The 14,569-nt window shown below is 47.8% G+C and overlaps 1 protein-coding gene across 3 annotated transcripts in view; it reads right to left on the bottom strand.

The window, feature by feature from the left end:
• The window catches only part of LOC142580123 (protein O-mannosyl-transferase Tmtc3-like), an 870,647-nt gene that overhangs the window by 248,130 nt on the left and 607,948 nt on the right, over positions 1 to 14,569 (bottom strand). For all 3 annotated transcript variants that reach the window (XM_075690944.1, XM_075690943.1, XM_075690942.1), the window contains 2 exons: positions 11,214 to 11,313; positions 9,880 to 9,995 (listed from right to left, as the gene is read on the bottom strand). In XM_075690944.1, coding sequence (XP_075547059.1) covers positions 9,880 to 9,995; positions 11,214 to 11,313 — 216 coding nt within the window. The remainder of the gene's footprint in view (positions 1 to 9,879; positions 9,996 to 11,213; positions 11,314 to 14,569) is intronic.

Below are 14,569 nucleotides of genomic sequence, written 5' to 3'. Positions count from 1 at the left end.
AGCAAATACCACTCCCTGTGTTTTGTGTACTATATAGACAAACAGCAGTTGTGCACGCAAGGTAACGTTGAACAGCAACTCACCACTCTTGCGCAGGACTAAAAGTTGAAGAAATTAAACACTCGCCGTAAACATCGCCGCTAATTATCGTCAATCATATCGAACAGCAGAGAAAGCTTCCCTTACATCGATTCCCACAGCGCGTGGGATCCGCACATTTTTTTTTTTTATCTTGTGCGCGGCCGCTCAACACCTAGGCTCTGTATTTATATTGTTGTGGTGTAGCGGCGCGACTATATCGCCTCCAAAGCAGGCGAAGAGGAAGATGGGCTCACGTGCAGGAAGCACGAGAACAGCACACGCCAGCGGTGCTCGACGTGAGTGCCATTGGGTCGGCTGCTCCCGAGATCCCGCGGCACCGTGGCTGGCCGGCCTAAATAAAGCGTGGCTACGGCGACTACCTCTCCGCATAGGCTCCCACAGTGGCATGGTTAAGCGCATCCTCTGTAGTTTAATTATTCTGCGTGTTGTAACGTATACTCCATGTTCCATAGCAGCAACTGGTCCTCGTCCTTGCGGAGTCAGCCGATCTCTGCTGCGAAGATTGATTTTCAGAATTTAAGCCGGCTGCAGCGGTTAAAATTCGCAGTTTCGCCCGAAATGCCAAGCGTTGACTGCGATAGCAAATTAGCGGATGTGTATAACACCTGACGATAGTAGTTTTATCGCCCGTACATACTTGCAAACATTCGCTTACCGACTACATTAACACGCATGGCGCCAGCGCGCACGCGCTAGCATCGCACTCGATGACCGCGGAAAGCCGCTGCCAAAACGCTGGCGCGACGAAGCGAGGCGGCAGCAGCGAGCGAAGTCACCTTCGCTGTCGCTTCAACGCCAACTGAGCTGCGAGAACACAGCAAATGCAAAGCTACGAGCCGTCGGGCCACCTAAGACTCTGCCCCCAAAGCACACCGCTTACAAGATAAACGACCGCGCAACCGCGCCGTACGCAGTTCCTGCTCAAGTACAACGCCCGGCCTACCTGCCCTTCCCCTGGTTCCTTGCGCCCGACGGAAGACGGCGCGCGTCCTCCCCGCTTTTCTACCTTGCGCACGCCAGATGGAACAGCGATCGTCGGCTCAACCTCGCACGCTTTCATTCGTGCATACAGCATACGGCGCGCGGCGACCGTGTTATCGCCCTTGGGCTTCATATGTAACATCAGGGCGACGGCAAAATGCACCTGCAGTGTTCATTTAATTGATATCGCAATAACAATTTAATGAATGATTATGTCGTCGATTTACCCGTCAAGAGAGAAGCATACAGTCATTCGCTTTAGATAAGAATGTGAAATTCATGCCTTTCTATAGCATGAAAATTATAAGTGATACGCGAAGAAATTTACGCTGCTCTATGCCATGTCAGTAACACTACCTGTGCCCAAATTATTCGTGCTCTCCACACAGGCAGGCAAAACGAGCCACGCGCAACTAGTGCGAACGTTCAATCTCTGAACACCAGCGTTTACGAATTTCAGGCTTCTCTACATTCATGAGCCATTGAGGTGATATTTGGAAAAAGGACGGACAAAATCATGCGATTTAAAATGACCGTGTGACAGTGCTCGGTCCGAATTTAGTTCTATCTGGATCGAGGCAGCCCGCAATTGAAAGTGCCCATTTGACAGCGGTATGAATCACCTTTACCGATTAGTGCGCTTGTCTGGCTTTCTTCGCGACAAACGAACCGCAATTGCACATTGACAGCAGGTAGTGATCGTTCTAGATCAAAACAAACAAACTTTAACAAGTCCAAGATATGGACGAGCTGTTTCAGCGCGTCTTCCAATTTCAAGCAGCCAGACTAAATGCCATCGTCATGTTTTAATTCCTGCAAGTGCCTTGTAAGAATGGGCGCCTGAGCATCAACACTACCGCTCATTGTCGACACGCCAATGCCATTTGCACTAATTTAATAAACAAACAGACAACGCACGTGGACCAAAGCAAACGAGCCAACGCGTGAAGTCACGCTCGGTAAACACTCCGTCTCAAGCCAAGCGAACGAAAAGCAAAGGAGCACAGCTTCTCTTCCCCGCCCTGGATGGGCGAGTTGTGAAAAGAGCTTATTCCTCACGCTGACGCCTTGACCGATGAAACGAGCTGTGGTGTCGTGTGGGGAAGCGCGGGACGAAGTTGATCTGATTGGGAGAGTGGTGAGCCGTAAATTTATTATTTGGGTGAAAGCTATTGAAATGGCTAATTAAGTCGATTAGCGCGCTTGTGCCGTGTTCCCATATTATAAATATGTCGTCAATGTAACGAAGATAGGTGTGGGGTTTTAAAGGGTAGGATTTCAACAGGTCTGCTTCAAGCTGTCTCACCAAAATTTTCGCATACGTGGGAGCGAATGGTGTGCCCATACTAGTGCCTAAAGTTTGCAGGTAGTGACTAGAATGTAATTCGAAATAGTTGAGCGTGAGAACTAACCTAAGGAGCGATAAGTAAACTTCAAGAGCGTGCGCTTGGGGATTGATTGCGAGGGATTTAGAAACGGCTTCAATTCCTTCACTCATGGGTATGTTGGTGTAAAGGGCAGAAACATCCAAAGTGACTAGAATAGCGCGGTGGAAAAGGATTCGGTTGGCGTTGATGCCGTCGATAATTCGCTGGAAGTGCTGCGTGTCTTGAAAGAAAGTTGGGAGGGCGGTGGGGATGTTTGACAGGTGGTGATTTAAGAATTTAGATAGTGACTCAGTATACGTGTGTTGGTAGTAGACACAATAGGCCGACCTGGGATTTCTGCTGTAAACATTTCTTCGACGGGAACTTTGTGTATTTTAGGAAGAAGATAAAGGCGGCCTGCTTTTATGTTCTTGGGCATCATGAAGCAATATTCAGATTACGTGATTAGTTCCCTGGACAGGAGCTCCGGTATTGTGTTTTTCACAGTATATTGCTGTAATCTGAAGTTGGGTTAGAGTCGAGTTTTCTCTAATGGGTGTAGCTGCTCAATTGTTTACATACTTTGTTCTTGTACTTTTCTATAGGCCAGATAACGATACTGTACAGTATCGTAACAGTTTTGTAGAAGACGAAGACAACAATCGAAAACACAGACAGCACGACGAGCGCTGTACCACCAACTGGAAAATTTTGTGGAAGATCACACAGTTTTTATAGCATGTCAAAAAACACCAATAAACAAAAGGTTGAAACGAGTGCATACTGCCTACAAGTATAGGTGGTTATCTAATTTTTGGGATTTTTTAGATAAGCACCTGTACTTGAAGGCAGTGCGCATGCTTTTCAACCTTTCGGTTATTGGTGTTTTTTGACATGTTATAAATACTGAGTGTTCTTTCAATAAATTTCACAGTTGTGTTTTCGATTGTTGTCTTCGCCTTCTTCGCGCTGCTTGAAGTTCTACTAGGAGTATACAATTAGATATGCGACCTAAAAAAGAAGAAAGAAAAAGAAAGAAAAATAGAAATTAGACGGAATTTCAGTGGTAACCTACCGCTTGTGGCCATATTCGATCTCCGATTGTGGCAATTACCTGCCTGCTCTCAAAAGAGCGACGAAAGTTAACATGATTTTCTTGAGCATACACCACGTAGTATTCGAGGGTCGTCGTCTCGGAGTCTGACGTCACACCGAGGGTCACCCTCTCTAGCCCACGCCGCCGGTGCGTCTCGTAGCGGGAGGCTGCCCTACGCTACCGGGACGCGTGTCCCACGGAGGTTACGAGGGCCCACGCCGCGTCGTCCGAGCTCTCTTGACGAGCGTTGATTTTTTTCTTCATGAGCACGAGGTCGAGAGGTTGGAGAAACGGAACAGGGGGTTTATTTACATAGGAGAGGCATACTTACTGCCATAAAAATGGAAGTAATGGTCAATCTCGCACTGGCCGGGGCGCGTATTTCCAACCGCTCGGTAAAGCGGGGCGTGGAACTTGCGGAGACAACAGACGTTTGCACGCATGCGCCAGTGAGAGCGGGTGTGAGAGAGGAAATGTGGGGAGTTTTGCTCCTTGAAAATACGACTCTGCCTAGGTACTCCGGAGGAGTTTCTTGGAGCGCAGTGTATGCGCTTGTCCCTAGGCGTGCCGGCAGAAGTTGCGGGGCGCGGTTGTGCTGAACTTAGCATCGCAAGTTGGCGGCTCGACGCAATCATATTTAATCGATCATGTTTTAGAGCGCAGCTCTTTGGCGTCCGTTCCTGGGTTTCGCGTCGTCGTCGGCGTTGTCGTCGGCCTCGTAACCAGCTCCGCCCCCCTTTCATCCCCCCAGCGCTAGCAGCGACCGACTGATACCGCTGGATGCCGCTGACGCCGCTAGAGAGTCAAGATAACGTGACTGCATAGAACACCGTCGCCGCCATGCAGAAAGAGGAGGAAAGGGTCCCCCCCCCCTGTTCTTGTGTGGCGGATAGGGTGCTCTTCAGTTGCCGACGCGCCGGTTATTTCACGTAGGCCCCGGCACGTCGACGAATACGTGACCACCTTCCCACGGCTAGACCTGGTTCTTAGCGCTGCGGAAGCGAGGGTATCATATTGTTTGTGTCGGCATCGGCGGCGTTGTCCCTGAAACCAACTCCGCAGCTGGGGTTGACTCACTATCGGCGTCAGCGGCATCAGTCAGTCGCTGCTATCTCTTCCCTCCTCCCTTTATCGTGTTGTCCGCTTGCTGCGCGCGCTTCTGCCCCCATCGTTTGCCGCTGGGTGTACACGCCGCCCCCCTCCCCCCTCTTCCTGCGAGTCTCCGGTTGTCAAAGCGCCGGCTCGAACTTAATTCCTTTCTTCGCTCCTCCTCCAATGCAACCCCTGTGCGGTGGCAATCAGAGAGCCAGATCGGTGGCGGCGGATCTGTATATGTGCACCGCCCGAGCCGAAATTGCCGCTGCCGTTCGCCCTGTGCGGTGGCAATCAGAGAGCCAGATCGGTGGCGGCGGATCTGTATATGTGCACCGCCCGAGCCGAAATTGCCGCTGCCGTTCGCCACTGCGAAATTATCTGCCAGTTCTTTCTGAGCCATGAGCGAGACGACCGATGGAAGTCCTCCGTCTGCTGCTGCTGCTGCTGCTGCTAAACGAGCTGCCAGAGCAGAGGCCCAGCGCCGTCGCCGTCAGAATCCAGAGGTGCGTGCCGCCGAAGCAGAAGCTTACCTAGTGGAGTCTTTGTTAAAGGAATACGTGTGAAAAATAAAAAAAAAATTCTGTGATAGCGCATACATGTGTTGCTCGATTTCTTTGCCTCAATCTATCGAAAAGGTGCAACAGCTTATTTGCTGCGCTCAAATTTCGCATTAGGAAGTAACGTAATCGTCGGTAATTTTTTTACTAATGAAAACAAGGTGTCATTATTTCGCATTATTGGCGGCGCCTCCAGGACACCAAAGCGGCAACGGGGATATCAAAGCTAGAAGCCGGACTGGTCCGTGAGTTGGGGCTCGCAGAGGCCTGCGCGTGCCAGGGGAGTATAAGATCGGCTGTCCGCTATCGCGGACAGCCAATTTTTTATGCGAACACCCGCAGGCACTCTTCGACCTCTGCGGCCCCAACCCACGGACCAGTCGGGCTTCCAGCTTTGATCCCCCCGCTACCGCTTGGGTGCCCCGGAGTTTCTGCGCCTCCTGCTTTAATATAACCTCAGGTGCTCTCCTGAGGCCTCCGTTTGCCGGTTACATGTGCCCTCCTGGAGCAGTGCTTGTAAAAAATCCGATCTATCGTCGCGGCGAAAAAAGCGACCCGCGACTTACAAAACACCACTCAGAACATTGTCCCTTCAGACACAGCGATCACCAAGCGGCGTCCGCGCCCACTGCCTCACCGCGCGGGCAGCCAGCGGCGGAGCGTATAAACCAACTCGACCGATCTCTGCAATGCTGGCATGTCTAGGGGACAAACGAATACAACGCACTCTAAGAAACCTCCTCCGTAGTGCCTAGGCTGAGTCATATATTCGAGGAGCAAAAGCCCCCAGATTTTCTCTCTCGCGCCCGCTCTTACTCGCGCCTGCGCAGAAACGTCGAGCTCCTTCAAAAGTGGCACGCCCCGCTGTATCTACGAGCAATTCTAAATACGCGGCCGGGGCGCGGAGCCCAGTGCATTGCACCACGCAGAAGCTACATGTAAGCGCTACTACATCGTTTTCAGAGAGCAAGCCAGCGGAGCCGAAAAAGTCCGCTTAAGTTCCTTTTGTCCTCCCTAGATCCCTAGGCCAGGGAAATCCGCAGTGGCGCCTTCCTACAACCAGAGAGTCCAAAGTCGCCGAAGGAAGCACTCTGCCATGAGGGCGAGGGTATCAGTTCGGCGCCCTTGTTCACTGAGCACTATGGGAGAAGTAGCATCCCAGGCGCACGCCGTCCACTGCCCCAAAGTGAGGAGGGGGCACTCGTAGGTAGGGAAACTTGGCTCCTTTGATGGCCCAGCAGCCAAAGTTCGTCTGTCAATCGGCTTTGGCGGCTAGCAGCGACTGTAAGAAAACGGCGTAGAAATGCCCTTTCCCTGGAGTTCCTTGGCCCCAGCGTTGTGGTCGGCGGCCGAGTGGCATCCCTCAATCACGCATTGGTCAAACGTGTCTCACCATGGTGTCGCCGCTGGTCTTTCTGGTGGGACGCATTGTCAGCTTCACAAAGCTGAAGCGATTCGCCGGAGGAAAGCAGGAGGCTCGCCGTTGGCTGTCCCCAATGACCGATCGTAACAACCCATGCCAGCATTCTACAAATTGTTTACGTGCTGAACACATGTCACGTGTTATTGTCCCGCTCAACTGCTCTTTACTTCTCTGCGCGGCGGCGCATACTATACTTTCCAACTTGTTGCCAGCAGTAAACACAACGTTCAACCCCTGTCGACCCCTTATTTTCTGTGACAGACAGTGAACGTAAGGTACATTCGGCTCCAATGTGAGCTGAGACAAGCTAATCCTGGTCGACGGAGCCTCAAGTTTCACAGCGGCGCCGACAAACAAAAAGGCAGGAGAACTAAGTACTGTTCAAATTACTAACTTTTATTACGTCAGTTCTTCCTACGTCGGCCCCACCGTACAGTTTCGGAGTCCCTTCGACCACGGGTAACTTGTTTCAGCTTATATTGACCGCCACTAAGCACGCAGGGCTTCGGTCTTGTTCCATGGTTTATGCTGCTTTGTACGAAATATAAGAAAAGCGGAGAACCATTTTACACAGTGGGTAACAAGAGGGTTCCAGTAAACATGTGCCCGGCTTAGTTTATTATGCTCATCTTGCGCACGCGGTTTGCTCAGAACACTGGGCGGTTGAGGCGCAACGTGGGCTATCTTGTTTTTTGTGACTTCACAATGTTCGTAAGGAAGTTCCAGAAAGGCTTCGGCGATATCGAATAGCCCACATTGTTGTCGATCAATATTAGCGTACAAAGTGGATCAGATCTGCTTTGTTTAGGCAATTGTTGAGTACATGTTTGTACTTTCAGTCACACATGCAATGGCCTCGTGAAATTCACGAGAAAGACATGCAATAATCCGCATAAAGAAATTGCTTCGGAATGTTTCTACTGAGTGCAGTCTGCAGGAATTTCCGGCGCATAACCTCATTTGTGGTTGTCGTACTGTTTTCACGGAACGTTAATAGAAGGCGCTTGACTATTGAACGTAGAGCGAACACTGGGAAAAGGAAAGAAAGCAGGACATACGCGAACGGGAACCAGAATCTGCAAGTGCCAAGGCAGTGTCGCTGATTGTTCATCTGTATGCTAACTCTGCGATTTAGAATGTTATTTGATTTTGTTATACAAATAAATGTGTTATTTCATCCAGAAATCACGCACCTGCGAAGGAGTACTTGCGCAAGTCTAATGGCATCCTCGACAAATCGCCCTCGTGCGACGATGATAGGATGAAACAGAGCATCAAGGCGCCACGATTAGCAGCCATGCAATTTGCCGAATTCGCCATTGCTCAAGATCAACCTTTTCTATTTACAAATCGATACAAAAGACTAAGGCTATCAGCAACGTTTGATCCGATGTAGATTCCTGACTTGTGCAGGAAACAACTCGCCTTTCCATCTCGCTAGCGTAGACATTTAGGTTCATACAGATTTTCAGCAAAATCCCCGTAACTACGCTACATTTCTCCATAAAAGCTGATCCTTCAACCTGCTGAGTAATGCGTTAAAGGAGCACAAAACCAGGCGTGGAATTAAGCATCAAACTCCCACATGCATGCGACGGCGCGTTGGGGAGAGAGAAGGGAAAGCCAAAGGAAACCGGAAGAGCACCTCAGCATTATCCGCATAGGCATGACCTGGCAAGGAGAGCGAGTTGACAGCGGCTGACGCAGTGCCGTATATGCGCGGAATGGAGAAGCGCGGCCAAAGCAAGGTGGACAAGGAACCCGCCTGCTACATTACGTGAGGTTCTGTGAAAATCACAAGCGACCTTGCCGCCAGCATCTGCTTACGACGCGCTGAGAAAACCAAGTGGTAACTGGCCGCCTGCGGAAACAGGCATCGTCAGGACAAGTATAGGCCTGGAACAAAGCTCATGATCCCGCGCATCCGTAAAATCCCCTCACTACAGTTTTTTTTTTCAAGTTGCACAAGCACTGTAGAGAGTCGAGTTTTATCAGGGTCTATATGATGGCACAACGAAAATGATAAATGTAAAAGCGCATGTTATAAATAAATGAAAAATGTAAAAAAAGACGTGATCGTAAAAGCATGCGTCTTTTTTTTTTCATCTGCACCGGCCTTAATGAAGAACTGGGAGAATGTGTTCACGATTTGAACATCGCCCGTAATATAGCTCATGAAAGCACAACTTTATTTATTTAAAACGATATGTGTAGAGACATGACGGCGATACGGGCGACGAGTTTCCCATGCGCGTATAAAGCACAGAGGTTGAACTCAGCGGTGTATTATTGAAATAAATTAATAGCCGTCACTTGCTCTAGACACGCAGACAGCTAATTGCACGAGCAGCAGGGCTGCACGCGCATAAAACACAACGCTGTTGTGAGTGCGCAAAGGAGATACCAGCATTGCCGCAATTTCATTAATGCCAACCTTTGTTCTGCAAGTTTAAGAGACGGTATAAACGCATAAAAACATGAGAATACACAAGTCAGTGATCAATTGTGTCACCAAAACACGCATGAGATACCGTCCTCAAAAGTATCCGTTTTGTTCGCGGCTTTTTTTTTTTTCTTTTGCAAAATATACCTTCGCTCAGCTAGGGACAACCTGTCCTTGCGCATAAACATAGTCAAAACCAGCTAGCTGTAGTGTGCCAGAACCCTGCTGGGATAGCCACAAGACAGCAATCGTGTCCTGCTGTTATAGAAAATTATTTCCGCGGTAACAATAAACACACGCCAATAAGCGTGTGTGGCCTTTGAGCGAGGTTTTGTGACCTTCACCCTCTTAGGCAAAGTTACACCCTTTGGAGTGCCCCTTCTGCCACACAACAATAATCGTTATCTGCTTTGATGCATTTCCTCTCTTGAAAACGCCGTGCCCGCTACTTTCCTGTCGGGAATGCTATCATGCTGATAACGTGCATGCCGTTCGTTACTGGAAAGTACCGAGCTCACCGCGTTAAAGAAAGGAAACGCATCAAGGCAGATGACGACTATCGTTGTGTGGCAGAAGGGGCACTCCAAAGCGTGTAACTTTGCCTAAGAGTGCACGACTCCAGGATCGCCCGAACAATGGAGCTGCGGAGCCAGTGGCTGCACGTGAGGTGTTTTGCATGTTTCACGCTTGTGCCTCGCGTGTTTCAGCAGGTTTTGCATAGATATTCACTGAGCCGTTGCGGCGCTCAAAGCACTGGAGAGGCAAGCTCACGCAGCAGCATTCGATACATTGTTCTACTAATTGAGGGCACTGACCTCCTGAACGACGAATATCTCGTAGGTGAAGCAGACAGCGACCACGGTGATGCCTTGCTCCTTGCAGAGCGTCGCCACCACCACGAGGGCCACGCACGCCGCAAGAGGGCGCCACTCTGTGCGCGGAACAGAAGACGACGTGCAGCAAGGGTCCGTTACACGTGCGCACTCGGCAGACTCTTATTCTAGCTCGAAGGAAACGACCCTCACCGTGTGGAGAAAGAAAAAATAAAGCAGTGAAACACCGAGAGATAAGCGCGCAAGGACAGGCCTTTTGGACGACGTCCGTTACCCAAATTTGTTTTAGTTCTAACAAGCCTCAGGTCATTGCTTATCCCTTTCAAGACGAATCAAAGGTCTAACAAGAAATCTCCCTGCATAAGTTCTGGAACGTAGTTGACACTCCTAAGTATAGTTACAGACGCCTTCTCGGCAGTTTTTAAATTTCGTGCACTGACGTCGCATAGCACAAAATTGACGCAAATCCCTTTTAAAGTTTTGCAAATTTCTCATGCAGGCACGACACTACAATTACACTTTCCCTTCGATGAGTTGCTTCCGGTCAATCACGGTTTCGGTGTTTCGTCTTTAGTTTCTTACGTAAAGATGCAACCAGAGCTGGAACCAAAGACATAGGGCAGCGGTCGAAAAGCGGCTGAAAATTAGAATAAATTTTGGGGTTTCACATGCCTAAGTTGCGCGGCGAAGTTTGCTGGCGAAGCAGCGGGATTCGTTTCGGCCACCCTGGGTTCTGTGACGTGAATCCACTGCGCGGGGGCACGAGCGGGTTCAATGATCGCTCCAACCAATCCTGGCGCTCCTCCTTTTTGATTGTATCTGATCCTCTCCTCATTCCTTCTCTCAGCGCGGTGTCCGCCGATGAAACACATGGCTTAAGCCGCCGACTGCAACCTTATCACGTGAGTTACAATGACACACGATTTGTTAGACAAAGCCAACATCAAATTTACACGCTTATGTCAAGGACCAGACTGAAAGTGCTCTAAACCACTTTTTTATTGCATTTGAATAGGAGGAGTAAGAATTCTTGCTATTTGATATCTATTCAGAAAGCCCGACACTATGAAGTTAGACCCTTTAGATGGCTGACGTAAGCATTGCTATTGTAATTTTTTATCCTCTACTAACGGCTAGTTGCGACTTTGAGCGTTTCATGTTTCACCGTCTTTGTGTTCGTCCACCGCACCTACTTGTTTCGTAGAAATGTGAAAGCTTTCAAACTCGACAACTTTTCCGTCTGCCTCGCTTAGAATGCGCCGGTCTTTGCAGTGTAAACTGAGAAAGCAGCAAGTCTTAAAGGTCGGTGCTCATACCAGTGCGTTTGGAGCTGTCGATGGCTCTGTTGTAGGCCAGGAAGGCGAGCAGGAAGAAAACAGACGAGAGGGACTCGGCTCGGCCAACCACGCCAGTCACCTGCACGGAAAGAGTGAGAAGTCGAGTTTCGACACGCGTCTCACCCGCAACAAAACTGCGACAAATGGTTGATTTCAACGCGCATGACATTTTCAGGGGTTTCCTTGTCGGTGAAAAAGGACCCATATTCACCAAGGTATATGTACCCATGGTAGCGAAACTTGCACAGAAACGCCTACGTCGTGCAATGTCGGCTTGGATGTATGTACAAGGCTGAACTCTCTAAACCGAGCAGCGGCTCGCCCCACCTAGCCATAACTAGTAATATATTTTGTACTTAGTGAAGCGTGAAATTACACTTTTGCCTCGATTTAGCCAGCAATCAGATAACCTCCCTCTGATTATTTATACCCGCTTGAAGTCTATTTTGCCTACACTGTCTCTAAATCCCAATGCTTAGAAAAATCGGACCCGTTGCTTTGAACTGTAGGCCAAAGCCTCTTACAGATGAGGCTTATGGACTTGTGGCTTGTGGGCGCGGCAGCGCTACCTACATTTCGCGGAACCAACTTTTCGTTGGGGAAAAAAAGTGTTGGCCGTTTGACGTTTGTTGCGCTCACATTTACTACGTACGCAGAGGACAGTACAGTATAAATGAAGCGTACGTGAGAATAATGGCCACTACGTCTGTCATAATCCAACACGAATTGCTAGCTGATCAATCTGTATTTACAGCCAACATTCTATAACAGGAGCAATTACACCGGTGAGCGTTGAAGTTTGGCGTGAATACAGAGCAGGATGCTCACCTATATTTTGAACTAAGTACCGCTTGCATGGGCACTTGCACTACAGCACATCTATTATTAATGCGCAAGTATTCTAAGCCCAATGAAGCCGAAAATCAGGCGAACGTCCGGCGTTAAGAGGAAGCTTTAGCATGGGTTCTCCTATATAAATACATGAAAAAGGAGAATTCGTTTCACTCGGCAACCACTGCACCAAATTTGACGAGGTTTGTTGCATTTCAAAGAACAGTTTAAAATCTAGTGGCTGTTGGTTTGGAATTTTTTAGTTAGGTCGTCAACTTTTTATTAAAAATTGATAAAAATCAAAAATTTTCGAAAACCAAACTATCAAGTTTACAACTATGTAACTCAACAATAAAGAACAATATCACAATTTTGTTAATTGCAACTAATAGTACATCTAAAGCGGTCAAAATTAGTATGTTAACATGAATCTTAAAAATTTAGTAATATGGAAATACAGCTTTTGCAGAACCCTTGTACACAACGTAACACATTCACGTAATATATAAATCAACATAGAAAATTTGTCCGCTTTGAATGATCTAACGCATGTAGTTTACAGAACCGCGATACCTGTTCTTGATGCAGAGCTACTGACTTGTAAACTTCGTAGTTCCATTTTTTTAGAACTTTCGAATTTTTGAAAATTCCTTTAACAAAATTAAGGCCCTAAATAGAAATTCTGCTTCCAACAATCACTAGAAGTTCACTTTCTCCCTCAAATGCAACACATTTTATTAAAATTGGACCAGGGGTTATCTCAGAAAAGCGTTTTTGCGTTTTACATGCATTTGAATAGGGCGCGTCGGAGCCCGAGCTTCCTCTTCACATTCGATGGCACCGAAATCGACGCGACCGAGCGATGACGTCACGTTCCCGGTGCTGGACCTGCTGCGGCTCGCACTGCGACATCCCACGGCGTCGGGCGGACGCCCACAGCCGAAAAATTTGACTTTCCCCAATGAGAAAACTTGGCTGACCCACGTTCAAAACCGATCGGGCTCATCCTAGAACTGACTTCGCCCACCCTCAAATTGACTTCGCCCAATTAAAGCCTGACCAAGTGAAAAGTATCATACGGAAGAGCCACATTGTTTTCGCATTCAGTGCACATAAGTAGACTCAAGTGCCTTTGTAATTTTTGTCGGTGACAGGATAAAATCAACGCTTATAGAAATAATTCTCAAAAGTTGCACTTTGATACTAACACAGCACCCGTGCCACATGTAGTTTTTCTCTGCTACGGAATACGTTACTAAACCATATTATTTAGTGAAAAGGCAGCTAAAAAGTAAAGTTTCTGATTAAATTCTATAAAGTTCATATTATATATATTGCCATTATTTTTATGGCTACGCATAAGACAGCTTTGACCAGTCTTGACGACATTACAGTGTTGCGACACTGCCGTTTGGCGACACTACAGTGTCGGGATCCAGAGTTCGCGTTGTACAGGAACCTTCAGCATTTCTGCGTATTTGCACCATTTCTCGCGCCGATGTAGAAATTTGTGCTACCACACAGTGCTGTGCTCAAATGTCTTTTAATTATTCCTTCATGGCCGTGAACAAAAAACGGCAAGGCAAAATGTATTTTGGCTTGTGAAGGGAAAACTGAGTTATCTTGATTTGTGTGTGCAAATAAAACAATCACGACATTTTCCCTAAATGTTTCGCGTCAGCTTCTCTTCTCAAAGCTGCTACTCACATCATTTCCAGAACGTGGGTGCTGACGCCCGATACTTCCACCAAATTCTTTTCAACACAGGCAATGATGCATGCAGAAATTCGTGGTGACACTGCAATGTGTCACCTTTTCAGGTGGTGTGCTTTCCACTTGTGCAAAATGTAATTATTAGAAATCTCACTGTAATGTGATGATGGCATGGTACTGTTTGCCGAAAACTATCAACATGGTCTGCCGCGGGTCAAAATACGTTGTTGCGGGTCGAACCTTGCATGTATACAATGCACTCACATTTACAAACGCAGCATACTATGTATTTCATCAATTATTTTGTGTTTTGAACATTTATTCCTAGAATTTCCAAGTTTGTGCCAGCTTTTGTGCATCGTGCTTTTTATATTAACTGCTGCAACCTGCCTTGTTCCTATGCCAAGTTTCCTTCTCACTGATTTCATGCTGCACCCATTTTATTGCTTCCTTGGACTTTCTGATGTTACAATTTCTAATATCCCTTATTTTCTCCTTGTTGATCAGTTTTGACAGTTCCGCGAATTTTATCTGATTTCTTGAGTCGGACACTTTCATTGTTTCTCATTTCTTTATTAAGGCGTTTGTTAATTGGGAGAGCTTGCCTACTGGTTGCCTTGGTGCCTTACCTCCCGTTCAATTGCTGCTTCTGAAGCCAGCCTATTTACGGTTTCATTCATTACCCCTATGTCATCTTCACCTCTACATTATAAAGCTGCATATTTGTTTGCAAGAATCAGCCTGAATTGGCCTGCTTTTACCCTTACTGCGTCTAGGTTGGCCTGTTTCTT

The sequence above is a fragment of the Dermacentor variabilis genome, chromosome 4 (genome assembly GCF_050947875.1).
Source record: "Dermacentor variabilis isolate Ectoservices chromosome 4, ASM5094787v1, whole genome shotgun sequence".
In the NCBI taxonomy this organism is placed as follows: domain Eukaryota; kingdom Metazoa; phylum Arthropoda; class Arachnida; order Ixodida; family Ixodidae; genus Dermacentor; species Dermacentor variabilis.
This window is presented reverse-complemented; position numbering and strand designations above follow the sequence as displayed.